This window comes from Camelina sativa, chromosome 3, assembly GCF_030686135.1.
Source record: "Camelina sativa cultivar CO46 ecotype springtype chromosome 3, ASM3068613v1".
NCBI lineage: Eukaryota > Viridiplantae > Streptophyta > Magnoliopsida > Brassicales > Brassicaceae > Camelina > Camelina sativa.
The window spans coordinates 29,907,616-29,924,757 of record NC_141882.1 but is presented as its reverse complement, the minus strand read 5'-3'; the positions used below and the strand labels follow the sequence as shown (position 1 = coordinate 29,924,757).

At 34.6% G+C, this 17,142-nt stretch overlaps 3 protein-coding genes across 3 annotated transcripts; 1 reads left to right on the top strand and 2 right to left on the bottom strand.

Moving 5' to 3' along the window:
• Positions 1-4,063: 4,063 nt before the first annotated feature.
• Positions 4,064-7,354, bottom strand: LOC104778296 (pentatricopeptide repeat-containing protein At1g53600, mitochondrial). The gene is made up of 3 exons (XM_010502713.3): positions 4,960-7,354; positions 4,802-4,854; positions 4,064-4,563 (listed from the first exon to the last, which is right to left on the bottom strand). Exon 1 carries the CDS (start codon positions 7,253-7,255, stop codon positions 5,099-5,101), a length of 2,157 nt encoding a protein of 718 aa, XP_010501015.2. The 5' UTR covers positions 7,256-7,354; the 3' UTR covers positions 4,064-4,563; positions 4,802-4,854; positions 4,960-5,098.
• Positions 7,355-8,878: 1,524 nt separating this feature from the next.
• LOC104778295 (C2 domain-containing protein At1g53590) lies at positions 8,879-13,182 on the bottom strand. Its single transcript, XM_010502712.3, has 12 exons — positions 12,589-13,182; positions 12,423-12,497; positions 11,914-12,057; positions 11,642-11,737; positions 11,418-11,549; positions 11,188-11,340; positions 11,015-11,056; positions 10,852-10,900; positions 10,605-10,697; positions 10,341-10,524; positions 10,132-10,255; positions 8,879-10,056 (listed from the first exon to the last, which is right to left on the bottom strand). Exons 1-12 carry the CDS (start codon positions 12,703-12,705, stop codon positions 8,995-8,997), a joined length of 2,271 nt encoding a protein of 756 aa, XP_010501014.2. The 5' UTR covers positions 12,706-13,182; the 3' UTR covers positions 8,879-8,994.
• Positions 13,183-14,905: 1,723 nt separating this feature from the next.
• LOC104778293 (persulfide dioxygenase ETHE1 homolog, mitochondrial) lies at positions 14,906-16,947 on the top strand. The gene is made up of 8 exons (XM_010502711.3): positions 14,906-15,266; positions 15,522-15,650; positions 15,751-15,858; positions 15,935-16,069; positions 16,184-16,225; positions 16,326-16,385; positions 16,480-16,558; positions 16,634-16,947. The coding sequence occupies exons 1-8, from the start codon at positions 15,036-15,038 to the stop codon at positions 16,723-16,725; spliced, it is 876 nt and encodes a 291-aa protein (XP_010501013.2). The 5' UTR covers positions 14,906-15,035; the 3' UTR covers positions 16,726-16,947.
• Positions 16,948-17,142: the final 195 nt, after the last annotated feature.

Sequence of the window (17,142 nt, the reverse complement as noted above, 5' to 3'; positions counted from 1 at the left end):
GCTATCTAAAGCACAAAAGGAGCGAAATATTGACGAGAAGGAGTATAGACGAAGCATTGGTTGTCTTCGATACTTACTCCACACTCGACCTGATCTCTCTTATTGTGTTGGGGTGTTAAGTAGATATATGCATGAGCCAAAAGAATCCCATGGAGCAGCCTTGAAACAGGTTATTAGATACCTAAGAGGCACCACTTCTCTTGGTCTTATGTATAATCGTGAAGGGAACAATAGCTTGGTCGGATATAGTGATAGCAGCCACAACTCGGATGAAGATGATGGTAGAAGTACAAGAGGTCACATATTTTGTCTAGGTGCTAGTCCGATTACTTGGTGTACACAGAAGCAATCTACGGTTGCTATGTCGTTATGCGAGGCTGAGTATATGGCTGGTACTGAAGCGGTGAAGCAAGCAATTTGGCTTCAAGACTTGCTTAGCGAAGTGACTGGTTCTGCTAGTGAGAAAATCACAATTCTACTGGATAATAAATCAGCGATAAAGCTTACAAGAAATCTGGTGTTTCATGGTAAAACCAAGCATATACATAGGAGATACTATTTCATAAGAGAATGTGTTGAGAATGGTCTAATAGAAGTGGAGCATGTTCCTGGAACAGAGCAGAAGGCAGACATATTAACTAAGACACTTGGGAGACTAAAGTTCAAGGAGATGAGGGAGTTCATTGGAATTCAAGACTTGAAGAAGAGTGATTTCAATCTTAAGGAGGAGAATGTTGGATTAAGCTTGAAATAGCTTAAGGTCCAAAAAAAATATATTTAGGAGGATAAGCTAAATATACATACAGTAAAACCTCTATAAATTAATAATGTTGGGACCAAGACATTTTATTAATTTATAGTAATATTAATTTATCTATAAATTAATAATTATTATTTTATAGTGTAAATTAATAATTATTAATTTATAGGTATATTTTTAATTGTTTAATTTTTAAAAAACTATGAATTGAGACAATTTTTGCAAAATAAGATTAGAATTTTGGATGTTGTAAATTTTATGGTATTGGAATTGAATTTGAAATAATTAAAAAATATTATTGACAATGAATTACAAATATTATAGACAAATTCACTTATACATATGACATAAATATTCAAATTTATGAATAAGAATATCAATTCTCGTATTTTAATAGTCTATCAAACTATAAAAATGTAAATGATGCATATTTAGAAATTGAAAATTTTAAAAAGTTTTAGCTGTTTTATGAAATGTTATAGAATATTTTATATCATTATAGTTTGAAGATACAATATAACAATTTTTTTTATATATATAAGGGTTAAGAGAAACATACTTTACTATATCAGCATATATATATATATATACATGATTATTAATTTATGATATTATTGGGACTATATTTTACATGGGGATTTCAAAAAAAATATTATCTTATTATCTTATCGAATTTTGTTAATTTTTACACTGTTCCGACTTGGGATTAGTAAAATTTATTAATTTATAGTGTTTATTAATTTATAGAGTATTAATTTATAGAGGTTTTACTGTATTTGTGTTTTAGGAGTAATCTAAATAAGTTACTTTTCCTATTCTAGATTAGGAAATTTGTGTTAAGAGTTTTTATATTTAAGGTGATACAAGAGACTTGTAAAACCTAAGAGATTGAGAGAGCTTTAGGTTTTTGAGTTATTTTTCGTAAAGTAATAAAAGAGAGTTTTTCTTGTTCTTGATTCAAAGTTCTTAGTTCCATATAAACCACCAAATAGGAAAACGATAAAATAAGTTTCCATGATCTCTTTCTCGCTCTCTCTTTATGCAATACAGAAACAAGAATCGTATAAATAAACTTAAATAGTTCCGTTTTGTTTCTTAACCAGTAAAATAGTCATTATTATCCTTTCGCACGAAAAAAATCATTATAGTTAGGAATTTTCGATATTATCTCATTGTAAACCAAAAATATATCGACGCATAAAACAAAACCTGAAAAGTGCAAAAAAAAAAAAAAAAAAGAAAGAATCAATTGGAAATATTTATGTTATTTTTCTGTATCAAATTAACTTCAATGATATATATTCATATTGGTAATTCCTTTGCACAACCGCTTCACAGGCTTCATTGACATAAGCATATATACACAAAGCCTCATCCATTTTAGTCTTGACCTTTTTTTTAGTCTTTTCATTATTAAAATTCAATTTAAACACAAAACTAAAGGAGTATACAAATAACATATATAGATTGATGCATACATTATACATATATAAACCATAATTAAATTACAACAACCAAAAAAATTAGTATCCCATGCAGAAGAGTAGCTAGAAATAATAACATCACAAATCCAATAGGTCAAATTTTGTTAACAAAATAAACAATCAGACACTATATACATCGCGCAACATGAAGACCAACATTGCAATATTCTTTAAATAAGCAATATCTCGGTTAAGATCAATCCAACCGCGAGGTTGGCCGCTTTAACTTCCCGATGCATCGCTCCTATCTTTGTCGCAATAATCGATGAGCCATATGATTAAGATTACCATTACAAAGATAAGCGCTGCAGCCCCAGTAAGTATGACCACCCCCCATCGATTGATTTTTCTCTTGAAACTAGATTTTGTTTATGATTTGTTTTTTTTAGAAGAGAACAAGATATGGACGATGACTACTTGTATTAAAAAAATGAACCTCTTGGAAATATTCGAACAATTTGCCTGTAAAAAGGCTTTGGTTTGATTGTATTGCATGTTTTTGACATAATCGTCGTTTTAGCTGCCAATTTGTAGTATGTATGTTAAATAAATGTTTTGAAGTCTGTTTGACCTTCTTAGTATATATGTAAAAGTTGTGAAGAACTGATGGACATTTGAAATTGCAGTGGTCTTATATTATTATTAATCTATCTTGAAAATAAGAATTACACATGAAAAATTCTTATCACATAATTTTCACGTTACATACTTTTTCATGTTTTAAGTTAGTTTCTTAATTAATATTGTTCGCTTTGGATCGAGATGGCAAAGCCCGCACGGATTTGTTATTGGACTCCTTTCCAAAATACCTCATACTAAATAGGCTTGGATTTGACTTATATATTAGAAACTTTTTTTCTAATCTTCTGATGTGTAACATCTATTTATTTCAACCTAGGCTCTGATACCAATTGTTGGGCTTAAAAGACCAAGTCAAGTTCTCATTAGTATGATATTGTCCACTTTGGACCGAGATGGCAAAGCCCGCACAGATTTGTTATTGGGCTCCTTCCCAAAAGGCCTCATACTATGTAGGCTTGGACTTGACTCATATATTAGAAACTTCTTTTCTAATCTTCCGATGTGGGACGTTGGTTTATACCCAACAATATCAGCTAGATTATCGACCCATAAATAAGCCTTTCTTGCACCAAGCGAGCTGCCCCAGAGACCCCAGAATGAGGCTCACAAGCCATTGAAGAATTCAAGTTATATGATTAACCGAACCGAACCGAAATTTTGGTTCCGATTCGGGTTCGATTAGAGGTAATAACCGAATGGATATTGTTTCAGATATCTATGGATATCGGTTAATAACCAAACCGAACCGATATCTATTCGGTTATCCCAATATAACCGAATATAACCAAACAAACATTAAAATTGTTTTTCTAGGGCTCAAACCGCAGATCTCTAGGCATAAAAGGAGTGAGTGCAACAACTATACTACGAAGACATTTTAGTGAATCAATACATTTTAGATTAATAAAGTAATAACGTTTAATCTAAAAACCTGAAGCTTGAACTGAATCAATATCATATAAATTTAGACCAAAATATTAAAATATTTTTAATATCTAGAAGATATTAGATATATTTGTCAAAATTATCACATTTTTATTTAAATTTAAAAGTTTTTTTAAAAGTTATATTATTGTAGATATCCGGAACTGAACCGAAAATAACCGAAACCAAACCGAAATAGTAAATTAACCGAATAGATCCTAAACTCCTATATCCGAAATAACCGAAACCGAACCGAATACCCAAACGCCCAGGACTAGTCATCAGTTTCAAGTTTCAACATTATCTTTACTTCTTTTCCGAAAAAAAAAATATATTTACTTTTTGTGAAAGGCATAGACAGTTATTCAGATAATAATGTACTATATGTTTAACATAATTAAATAAGAAAATAAAAAGAGAATAAATAAATCCAGTAAAAGCTATAGCACACCTAATCAAATTAAATTTAAAAAATCTACCCAAATTTAATTAGCAACATCATCTAACTACAGAAATCGTTATACATAACTAACGCCACGGCCACCACCATGATGTCCCCCACCACCACCGCCATGATAGCCACCGTGATGGCCGGAATTGGAGATAGTAGGAAGAGACGCAGCCGCTGGATAATTCATTAAGTCACCATTGCTTGTAACAGTCCAGCTTCTCGGGTTGTTGGGGTTTTCAGCAGTCTCATTACTAGCAGTCTTCAACTTATTCCCCGACCAATCACATAATAATAAGTTTATACCAATCAAAACAATGAAAACGCAGGCTACCACAATAATACCATAAACTTCCATGATCTCTCTGCAATAAGAAAATAAGAATCGTTTCAACTTTTTAAAAAATCACGTTTTCTTTCTTAACCAATACAACCCTATTTATAAGAGTTTAGGCAAGAAACATATAATGTAGTTAAGTAATTCACAAACAATTATCCAGAGAAAAGACAAAAACGTAAATAATAAACTCCAAGAAGCAAATAATTACTACTAATTAAGAAGTAAAAACAATTGGTAATTAACTCCAAGAAGAAAACTCATACCTTAATAACAGAGCTTGGCTCAGAGATGGATCAAAACCTCTTGCACCACTTTACTGAGAAGTTCAAACCCATTATTAGATGCATATATGTGGAATATGCCAAAAATTTAAATCGAAAACATAGGAACTGATTCATAGGAGGAGGATTCAGGAGCTCACAGTTCATCTTCTGGTTAGTGGTAGGAGGACAGGAGTTGCGAGACATTCGGTTTTACAAGGTGACCCAAGTGAGCTTCTTGCTCTCTGTTTGATGAAGTAAAACTCAACGTGCTTGCATGTTGCTTCACTGAAAACTACTTCAATGGCTGACACAAATCAACTCCATTTCCTTTTTAATCATCTTCAGTGTGAAAGCTATCTCTTCAAGATTCAGATGAGATTCATCTCCTGAAAGAAAATTATGTACTTGGCCCTGTAAGATGATCCAGCTAGACCCAGGATCCTTCTTTATTCTTTTCGATTTCTTAATGTTCCTTATCCGATCACAATCTCCGTTTTGCCCAACAATTGAATACAGCTGGGACAATACCACATAAGGTGCTGCACTATCAGGCTCGAGTTCGATTTGTTTCTTAGCAGCAAGCTCTGCTAGATCGACATGTAAATAACTTTTGCTGGCACCAAGCAAGCTGCCCCAAACCCCGGAATGAGGCTCACAAGGCATTGAAGAGATCAAGTTATATGCTTCATCAAGTAATCCACTTCTGCCAAGGAGATCAACCATGCATGCATAATGATCAGGTCCGGGTTCAATGCCGTACGAGAATTTCATTGATTTGAAGTATTTCCATCCTAAGTCTACGTATCCAACATGAACACAAGCAGATAATACAGCAAGAAAGGTAACACCATTTGGCTCTTTTTCTGTACTTTCCAATATGGAAAACAACTTTAGAGCTTTCTTCCCGAAACCGTTATAGGAAAACCCGCTGATCATTGTGTTATAAGAAACAATATTAGGCTCAGTGATGCATAAGAAGATCTTGTAAGCGTCATTCGTGTTCCCGCATTTGCAATACATTGATACCAAAGAATTCTGAACTGACAAGTCACTCGCCATGTTCATCTTCACAGCTCTACCGTGGATCTGTAGTCCTTCAATTAAATCCGCCAAACTAGCAGTTGCGCTGAGGACACAACTGAAAGTGTAGGAATTTGGATAAACCTCTTCCTGGAGCATCTTAAGAAACCAGCAAAGCGCCTCCTCATAATATCCATTGCTCACAAATGCAGATATCATAGCAGTCCATGTTACATCGTCCTTCTCAGGCATCATTCTAAACAACTCTACACATTTAGAGATTTCTCCTTTTTTAGAAAATCCCTTGATCATACCTGTCCAGGATACCAAGTCTTTATCTGGCATCTTCTCGAAATGTTCATAAGCTTCAGAAATTTCTCCGCGCTGAACAAGACCAGTGATCAAGGAATTCCAAGAAACAGTGTCTTTATTTTCCATGACGCCAAACACTGCTTTGGCCTCTCCCATATAACCAAGCTTAGAGTACACTGAAATCAACGAACTCCCTAGAAACAGATCAAACTCGAGAGGCATGCGTGAAACTAACCCATGAATCTGACTTCCTTCTCGATATCTGCCAAAATCACGACAAGCTTTAAACATGACAGCCAAAGTGTTAGAATTAACACTGACATCCCCCTCCCGTCTCATTCTTAGAAACAAACCAAACCCATCTTCAAAAAAACCAGCTTTAAAATACCCATCAATCATAGCAGTCCAAGTAATCACATTTCTCTCAGGCATTCTATCAAAAAGACTTCTAGCATCAACAAGTCTCCCCATTTTGCAATACCCATCAACCATAGAGCTATAAGATACCACTTCTCTCACTGCCATACCCTGAAAAACACGAACAGCCTCAATCCACTTCCCTGCTCTCAAATACTCTTTCAACAAAACATTCGAAGCAACAGGATCACGAAACTTCACAGGTGTCTCAGCATACAAAGACTCCGCCTTGTCAAACATCCCTGCCCGAACAAAACCAGTAATCATCGCCGCGTAAGACACAGCATTCTTCTCGGGTATACTACAAAACAGTTCATAGGATTTCCCCAAATCACACTTGTTTTTAATCATAGCCGTAACCATCGCGTTATAAGAAGTTGTAGCTCTCACAGGCATTTCATCGAACACTTGCCATGCTTTACTCATCTCACCATTCTCCGCGTATGCAGAGATCATCGCATTCCAAGAGACTATACTTCTATGCGACATCTGTCTGAAAATAGCTTCGGCTTCTTGGAGATTCCCATTTCTAGCGAGCTTCGAAATCTGAGAATTACATTGAAAGATAGCAGTGCTCGTCCTCGTGTCGAGAAAGTTTGGATTTTTTGGGGTGATGGGATCGTGGTTAGAGAGAGCAAGCGTACAATTACATCTGAGACAAAGACTGTGTCTGTAAACTAACACGTTTTTCGAAATCGACCTCATCACCGTTGACAATTTAGCGATTCCAACGGATGAGAGGCAGAGACAGAAATAAAAATAAAAATAAAAAAGCCGGGAAAATATTTAGGGTTTTAAATCTCTATTTATATACTGTATACTAATTTTTGTTTCTGTACAGTTTCACAAGTTTGACAAAAAAAAAAAAAAAAGTACAGTTTCACAAGTTAATTGACAAAATATGTTTTTCAATATCAAATGTAAAATAATTAATAGAGATTGTAGTATTAATCGACATTTTAATTTTTATATGCAAAGCACAAGTTAAATTAATTTTGCAGCGATATATACTTCTTGTTCATTAAATTTTGTTTATGTAAATATTATTATTTTGGTTTGTTTTTAACCAAACGTTTTTATTTATTTAGTATAAGTTCTTCGTTAGTTAAAAAGAAAAAATAATAATAGAAAGTATTTCTCTGTAATTATTTCTTATTTATAAGTTTATACAATACATGATTCCAACTTGCATAAAGCCATAAACAATAAACACACTTAAGAGATAATACAGTTTCATTATACACATGAGGGCTCTGCTGTTGTATACCATTTCCATTCTATAACGGTCAAATAGTTTTAAACTTCTGCATAAAGTTCAAAAAGAGAGATAATCAAACTAAAGACTGAAGCAACTTGGGAAGACAAGTGTATATAAAACTAGTATACAATATAATTGACACATTCTTGTATACCGAAACTAGCATAATTGACACATTCTAGTATGCTCGAACTAAATTATCCCCTAAAATTATTAATTAACAATAAAAAAATGAAAGAAAAAAGTAAATAAAATTAAAGTCAAGGAAACAACTAGTATTACATTAGTGTATATAATAAATATGCAAGTAGAAACTGCAAATACAAAGTCAGAAAACATCTAACCTCCAAAAACATTACTGTGTATATATATTAGATACATAATAGTCGAGGCTCGAGAGTCAAAACATTAAAGGAAGAAAAATTATGGATCGAAAAATTATAGAGTCTGTAATCTACTTAGCGTTACTTGGCTTTCTTCTTCTCAAGTATCATTTTTTGTTAAAAACCAAAAAAAATTCATTAGCTGTTTCTTAGGTACGTGCTCCTCCTCAAGCCTGGTTTGCTGAAGTATAGTCACCAAGACAGCACCACCGGCAGCTAATATTGGTGCGGTGGCCGTTTATCACCGTAATTGTTCCTCCTTGCTTGTCTTTAAATTTAAAATTTCGTTGTTATTCTATTTCCAATATATATGTGAAATATCAATTAAGTTTGTGCATGCTAAGATGTAAACATTTATACATAAATCAAGATATGCAATAATGTCAAGTCTGAGAAATGTTGTCGAAAATCCCTGCAGCTACCATATCAAATATGGCCATACAAGGTTTTGGAGCAGTCCGAGTAAGTAACCACATTTTTTTCTTGACATTCTATCGAAGAGATTTGTAGCATTAACGACATTCTTTACCTTGCAATACATACCCATTAATCATTGATGTGAACAGCATCGTTCAATGTCTCTGCTTTCAAAATAGCCACTCATCTGAGATGAAACCCCTTTGTAAGTCAAGATGTTGTTTAACCATCTTGGAGGATGAAAAAAGAGAGAAAAAAAAAAAGATCAAGAAAACAAAAAGTAGGGTTCATATAAGCTCAAGAACTTCATTTGGTTCGTAGGTTTTCAAATTGTAAACCAATAAACAGATACATGAACGTTGTTGATGTGCACAAGATATACAATTTTAGTTTGAAGATGATTCCTTTTCTCCCCCTTCTTTGATATTCTTAGGCATCTCTACTTTCTCATCTTCGGTTTTGATGTTCATGGCCGCGTCGATATCTATAGTTTCAGATTCTGCTGCGTCCTCTAATTTCTCCTCTTTAGCTTCAACATCTGTCAAATTCTCCGCAATATGATCACCACTCTGAACTTCCTTAGCATTTGCTAATGTTGTTGAATCTGCATGATCATCATCTCCTGTTCTCGCAATATTCCCATCGCGTGTAAGAGCTCTCGGTGTTCCTGTTTCTGTTGCCAGATTCTGTACACAGGTAAACGCATCATCATCTTCATCAGAAGTGTCAGAATAAGATCCAGAGTCAGATTCAGGAACGATTTCTTGTTGTCCATCTCGTGCTTTCTTGGATCCTTTACGTGAAAACACGTGCTTGAACTGTTTTGCAGACTTTTCAGCTTGTTTTAGAAAGCTCTTTGCAACATCCTTCATATGACCTTTACCTGCATTCTCCTCTGAATCCAAACTCTCACATTCTAAACTCTTTCCTGAAAGAGGACCCGATAGATTGTCTTCAACGATGAAGTTAACTCCAACATCCTTTTGGTTTATTGCCTTCAGATTGATCCGAGGTGACTCTGTCTGTGATTCCTCTTCAATGCTTCCAATTAAAAACTCTTCCTTTTTCCCATTCCTATGAAACACTGACCCAATTTTTCTCAATCCTCTACCAACAGACTTCATTGGATTCTTTGATCCCTCATGATTTTCGTCAGTGCTGCTGCTTTCATTTTTGGGCGATCCATCATTGGGATTTCTTTGTATTTGGTTATCAAGACGTCTACTCTTTCCTTTTCTTGGTTCCCAAATCTGTGAGACTTCAGCTCCTGGCTTTTGAACCCAAATTGCAGTCTCTTCTTGCCCTTCAACGTTAACTGGCTCAAAGTTATCCACAACACTTGGAGACCTGTCTGACGAGAAAGAGCCTTGGTTTGCAGTATCAGAAGCAAAAGAAGTCTGTATGTCTTCCTTGTTTAGATTCGCTCTTTTGAAGGGATCCTCACTCAACTGTTTTCAAGAATAAAAAGCATTCAATATAACTACTCTGAAAAAAACAGTAGTGTGTCCAGAGAAATTTTTTACCTTTCCATTGTCCTCGATTACAGTTATAGCAAGATGCAGCCTTCCTACTTTGATGTTCTGTAGAGGCAACCACATATCGCTTCTTTGGCCGCCTCTAAACTCTCCGATATTCACTGAACATTCACTGCAACAAAACAGGAACCCGAAAACAATAAATTGTTGATATTCACAGTAGTTTGAAGAAGTGGAACCGAGGTTCAGGAACAAACCCAAGGGTATCATCCACAAATCGGTCTTTGTCTCGAACTTCAATGTTGAGTATACTTGGAGAGTCCCATGTAAAGATTGGTATCTTAAACTCTTCATGCCATTTTGGGGACAATGTTTTCTTCTGTATCTTGGTTTTGAATCGGTAAGAACCAAGTTTCCCTTTAACATAAGGATCAGCAAAACCTGAAACCAAAACATCCAAGTTTTTCAAACCGAAAGGAAAAAAGACTAATGCTTGTGGATGTGGTGATATCAAAACTAACCATTTAGATCAGATGGTTTAACATCTGATGCTTCAAAGACTTCAACTAAGACGTGTGCAACTGGTTCTTTCTCATCAACAAAGAACCAATTTTCTGGAGGCCAACCAAGAAAAAAAAGTGCAAATTAATGAAAGCTTCAGAGATACCGGCCATTTCAAGTGGCAGGAGTGTAGACATAATGTTACAAGTGACGAAATAAGAAAACAGATATTTAAGACGGAAGCTAAGGAGTTGCTGCAATACGTACCTGACTTCGGGCTAACAAATTTCTCCATGTCAACAACAAGCATATTTGGCTACAACCAAATTGAAGGAATATTAAGAAATCGTAAACCAATATCTTTAGATGGAGCCATTTCTTGCTTAAATACAAGAAGGGGATATTCATAACTAGCAAACCTCATTCTTACCTGAACAAGGGTCTGTTCAAATGCGATTGAAAGAAGTTTATCCTGATTAAAGATGACAAAAAGGGGTGACTTAGAAGAATTAAAAAAACCAAAAGTGTGAAGAAGAAGAAATTCAAAACTGTTTTTTAGACTCTTGTTAAAACTCTTGTTAAAACTCTTGTTAGAGTACTTACTAGCCATCCTGCGATGCCTGGAAGTACAGCAACATCAAGCCCGTGAGTGAAGATTGGTTTAACAGTCATCTGGAAATACGGAGGCTCAGCAAAACACACACGTAAGCGTCCCAAGAAAGGCCATCGACGCAGGAACTTCACTCCGATCAACACCTTTTAAGAGTAGAAGCGCAAAAGTGTGTTTACAAAGGGGAAACGATCACATCCAGATAAAGCAAGGGCTGCACTACCTTTCCTTCCACGTGCATCCCCGTTAAATGCAGTTTTGTCCACATCCCAAAACCAAGCCGTTTCCTTAATTTCACAGCAAGTATTGCACTCATATCATCTGCTGCGAGAAAATTCATTCCAAGTTCTAGTACCTGTATAAACTCCAGTATAAGTTCTACTTCTGCTCTAGATAATTAACGGAAGAGAACAAATAATGATGTTCTAGGAGGTATTGAAACTATACCAAGTGATCATCACCCGTAGATTGGCGAAGGACCCTTATATCAGTCAGCAGAGGCGGGTTTCTTCCCATGTAAAGATGCTGTATCACAGCTTTTTTCTGCACATACATTGTGGAAGACGTCAGCAATAAAAAGTGAGTACTTACAACTGAGGTGTGATTTCCAAAATTAAACCAAAATGCCATTCACAGAGCTGTTAAAATACTATTAAGATATAGAACAGCAATATGGAATCAAGAACCAAAAAATATATATATTTGTTAGAGACGGATACCGCTGTCCAAGGTCTATACTTGTCCAAGAACCAAGGTATGATTGGACCCAGAATCTTTTGAGATGCAATCTGTTCCATGCAGATAGGCCATATCTTCTCCACAGCATAATTCATCCACCGCACAGATTCAGAGTCAGATAGAACCTGAGAGACGCACATCAAAGAACAAGGAAAGAAACAAAATTTCATGCAGGGTAAGGAAAACTTGGGATAAACAAATCAAATCCAAATGCAGTTTATCACAGAAAACAAATACACAGGCGAAAGCAGAAGAGGGAGCATCCTTAAGACAGTTCATAAAATGGGCTAAAATCTAGCAGCTTCATTGTACGATTTCAACCATCACAAGATCAAATGTTTAGAAAGTCATAGTTTCCAACATCTTGTTAGATAGAGGTAATCTCTATGATCTCTCTTTCCCAACTAAACTACAATCTAGGAACTTAAAGATAAAAACTTTCCACCTAAAGAAGAGTAGAGTACAAAAAAAAAAGACAAATAAAAGTTACCCTTCTTTGATTAGCTTGCTTCCTCTCTTCAAACTGCAACGTTCTCTTTAACCTCATCACATACCGTTCATGAACCTGAAGAAACCCCAAACAAAACAATCTTTAAACATTCCACTAAACCTCCAGAAAAAAGGAATCAATAACATCAGCAGAGAAGAAACAGTACCAGGTAGAGATAGATGAGAGCGAGGAAATAGAAAAAAGCGTGGGATCGATTCAAGGAAGAGATGAACCAGAGTAAGAGCAACACAATGATGATATGATGAATCAACGAAGACTCCATCGTGTATCCCTTTCAATGATCAAAAAAAAAAAAAAAAAAAGAAACCCAGAAGAGAAAATTCCTAAAGATCAAGTCTTTTTGATCAATCCATCTCAGAAAAGGAGAATTATCCGAATCGATTCGAACTCTGAAGTGTTTTCCTGTTTTAGAAAGATCGAAAAAGCCAAAAAAAACGACAAGAGCTACTGTAGCACACGGAAGGAATCACTGATTCACCACAATTTTTTCCTCAAATCTTGAAGTTGACTAGTCTTGAGATTTTCTTCCTCTTTTTGTTGGTTCCGAGATCAAACGATGTCGTCTTCACGACTGTTCCCCCCATTGTTTAATCAAATCGAATCGAATACCAAAGTTCGCAATTTTCATACTTTCCCATATGGTTGGAAAATCACTTGGCTATTTTATTTTGGTTTAAGTCATTATTAAATTCAAGTGCTACCAAGATTTTATATTTATGAAGTCAAAACCAAATGTCTTATCGGACATTGAGTATCTGAATATGGACCTACAACTACAAAAATCACTAGATTTTAATCTTAGGTATACCGCGAGCATATAATTTTTATTATTATTTATATTTTATATTTTATTTGTTTGTTAAATATTGAATATTTTCTAAATAGAGAAATAACTAAGTTTATCGCCCGTTTGTGCGGCTGAATGTTTATATTATTTTTTTAACCCGTAATATAATTCATGAACATTTGTTTGTTATATTTAGTTTGTTTTGTTTAGTGTTTGAGATTCTATTTTGATTTTTAATTATTATAACAATAGATAAGGAATCTAAATACATAATAAGTCATTTATACGCTATGATTAAATCACGTTTTTCTTAATGATTTAACTATTTTACACAATCTTAGTTAACAAATTAATTTTTCTATGTCAAATATTCTAATATTAATAGTGTTGACAAATAATAAAATGAGAATTTAACCCGTGTTAGCACAAACTTAATGATATTTTATTAATTCCAACATCTCCTCTTTATAAACCATCTACTATATAACTATATTATATAGTATTTTTAAAAATTCTAATTTTACATATTCATAATATTTTAAACTTTTCATTAAGTTTATATATATATATATTAAGTTTATATATATATTAATTATAATATTTAAATAAATGTGAATTGAAGTTTTTTTTACATTAAGAATCAAAGCTTACAAGTTTTGAAAAACAAAATAGGAATCAAATTGTTGTTTTCTTTGTTTGCAAAGGATTTAAAGATAGAATATCTTCAATATACAATACAAAATGTGGTTAAATATATCATAGTTTCGGTTTCTATATTGATTCTGGTGTACTTTTTTAGTTGGAATTATATGTAAAATGTTTAGGAAACAAAATCTCATTATTTTGAAATTTTTTTAGAGATTAATTTTGTAAATAAGTATAAATAAAAGGGTATAACAAAAAAATGTAACTGTATATAGATAGTAAGAAACATCTTGAAGTTGACGCCTTCACCTCGTAAGAAATTATGTCGGCAACACTTTCGTTTGAAATACAAGTTTAGGCCCACTATTAGCCCATTAATTTAGACTTTTAAGTCCATCTAAAAAAACTTGAAAGCTCTTCTTCATAGTTCATCTCCCATCATCAAGGGGTACAACAGACGAGAGAATCTCCTATAACTTTTTTTTTTTCTGTTCAGATGAATTCCTTTTCTTAATCTTATCTGATAAACAAAATTAGCTTTGGGATTTTAAACCGAACTAAAATAACCGAACCGATATTTTTGGTGTTCGGTTTGGTTTCGGTTATGGCGGCTGAACCGATTAGTACAATTTTTTTTTCAAAAAAACCGAAATATTTCGGTTATTTTGGTTCGGTTTTCGGTTAACCAAATTGTTTTTTAAAAACTTTTTTTTTTTATTTTTTAGGAAAAAATCTAACAAACCCAAAATTTACACCTAAAATAACCGAATCACCCGGAAAAACCGAAACCGAAAAAACCGAAATATTTGAATTAAAACCGAAAAAACGAGATTATCTCTAAATAACCGAAAAATCCGATTTTTCATGTTTTTGATCAAATTTCGATTAATTTCGCTTTTGAAATTTTAAAACCGAATTAACCGAAAAACCGTTCTGTTCAATTCGGTAAAATTTTCAAAACTCAAAAAAACCGGAAAACCGAAATAACCGAATCGAATTCACTGAAATAACCGAAGTCTCGGGGCTAAAAGAAATCAGTTGTGATCCATCGTTGGTCCCACCCCACACCGTATGTTCCGAGAAGGGGGGGGGGGGGTGTTGACATAGACGCACAGCACTTTATTACGTTGCGTCTTTGATTGATATTATAACAATTAACAATGGTGATGACACATTTGTCACGTCTCCGACAACTTCCTCTACTCATCCAACCCAAATCTCTCATTTCTAGGTCTCGTCTCCTCCGTCCTCCTCCAACATTTCTCCGATCCGTGATGGGTTCTTCTTCCTCCTCCTCCTCGAAGCTTCTCTTTCGCCAACTCTTTGAGAAAGAATCTTCCACCTTTACTTATCTTCTCGCCGACGTTTCTCATCCTGATAAGCCTGCTTTGGTATGTTTTCCTTTCCAAAGATTTGATTTTTCCACATGGGTTTTGTGTTTTTCGATCTGCATGATGAATGTGATCATATTGTTTTTGTATGGATCAATTGGAATTTGAATCATTTGGTTTTTCAGTTGTTTGATTTATCCAGATTAGAAATGTATCAAGAGTGTGATTGAATTTGGAATTGAAAAAGATCAGCACTTTTGTTCTTTGTTTGTCTGATTTTGTTGAATTGTGTTTGTTTTATGTGATGATGAGCAGTTGATTGATCCAGTGGACAAGACTGTTGATAGAGATTTGAAGCTGATAGATGAGTTAGGTTTGAAGCTTATCTATGCGATGAACACTCATGTTCATGCTGATCATGTCACTGGAACTGGACTTCTTAAGGTCTCTTTCTCTTTCTTGATGTTTACATTGTGTTTACATTTCCCTGCTTTTGGTTTAAATCTGAAATTTTAGAACATGTCTCGTTGTTGCTTTTACACAGACTAAGCTCCCGGGTGTGAAGTCCGTTATATCGAAAGCAAGTGGTTCCAAAGCAGATATGTTTCTTGAACACGGTGATAAAGTATCCATCGGCGATATATACCTCGAGGTATGAAACCAAAATTTCAAACCATTGAGAGAAACTATAAAGTCCAGAGAGTAGTAATCAAATTTTACTGTGGCAGGCTCGTGCTACACCTGGACATACTGCAGGATGTGTTACATATGTGACTGGAGAAGAGGCTGATCAGCCCCAACCACGAATGGCTTTTACCGGGGATGCTGTACTCATCCGGGGTTGTGGGAGGACTGACTTTCAGGTACTTCAAACCTGAGGAAATTTTGTAATGAGGAACCAAAAACAGCAATGTGGATGCAAAAGATAAAAAAAATTTGTAATGGGACATTGGTCTAACTTTACTATGCTATTGCAGGGAGGAAGCTCGGATCAGCTATATGAGTCTGTGCACTCTCAGGCAAGTGTTTTCAAACTTTCTTATGACTCCTCCACAGGTAAAGTTTTTTTACATTTATAAGGACTTTATATCAAACGGCTTTTGTTGATGTTTGTGCCAGATATTTACATTGCCAAAAGACACATTGATCTATCCAGCTCACGACTACAAAGGTTTCGAGGTAATGCTCTATGCAAATTCATTCACATTGGCTTGTTTAATGAAAATGCAATTCATCCTCACAGTTACTTATACATCTTTCTGTGAATATTCAGGTAAGTACAGTTGGAGAAGAGATGCAACACAACCCACGTTTAACTAAAGATAAAGAAACATTCAAATCCATTATGTCAAGTAAGTCTTTTCCACTCGGTAGTATGCTCAAGTATTTCCTCAGCTCATACATAACCGCGGTTTTTGCTCTCACAGATCTGAATCTGGCGTATCCAAAGATGATTGATGTTGCAGTACCAGCAAATATGGTATGTGGACTACAAGATGTGCCTTCTCAAGTCAACTAAAACGCTACTCAATTTGTTTCTCCTTTCTTTATCTATTCCTTCATTCTATATCTTACCAGAAGCCAATAAAACTCTTGACAGTAGTTTGTTCAGGAGTGTGTGTTTGTCACGTAATTTTATCTTCATTCTACAAAACTTGCTTCCGGCTTAGATAAGATTGTGTAAATTAGATTGAACATATGGAATTTGCTATGAAGATGAAGACAGTATTTGCGTGTTCAACTTTTGTTTGGTTTGCTGATTGATTTGTCTAACTACTTCAATCAACATAATCTAAATGTGCTTTCTAACTACTCATCCATGTTCTGCTGCTACGTGTCGATAATTGCTAAAACCCTTAAACATATTAAACAATGACTCAGCGTGAGAGAGACGAGCTTGTTATCTTTCTCCGTGAGATTAGTTTGTTCATGAATG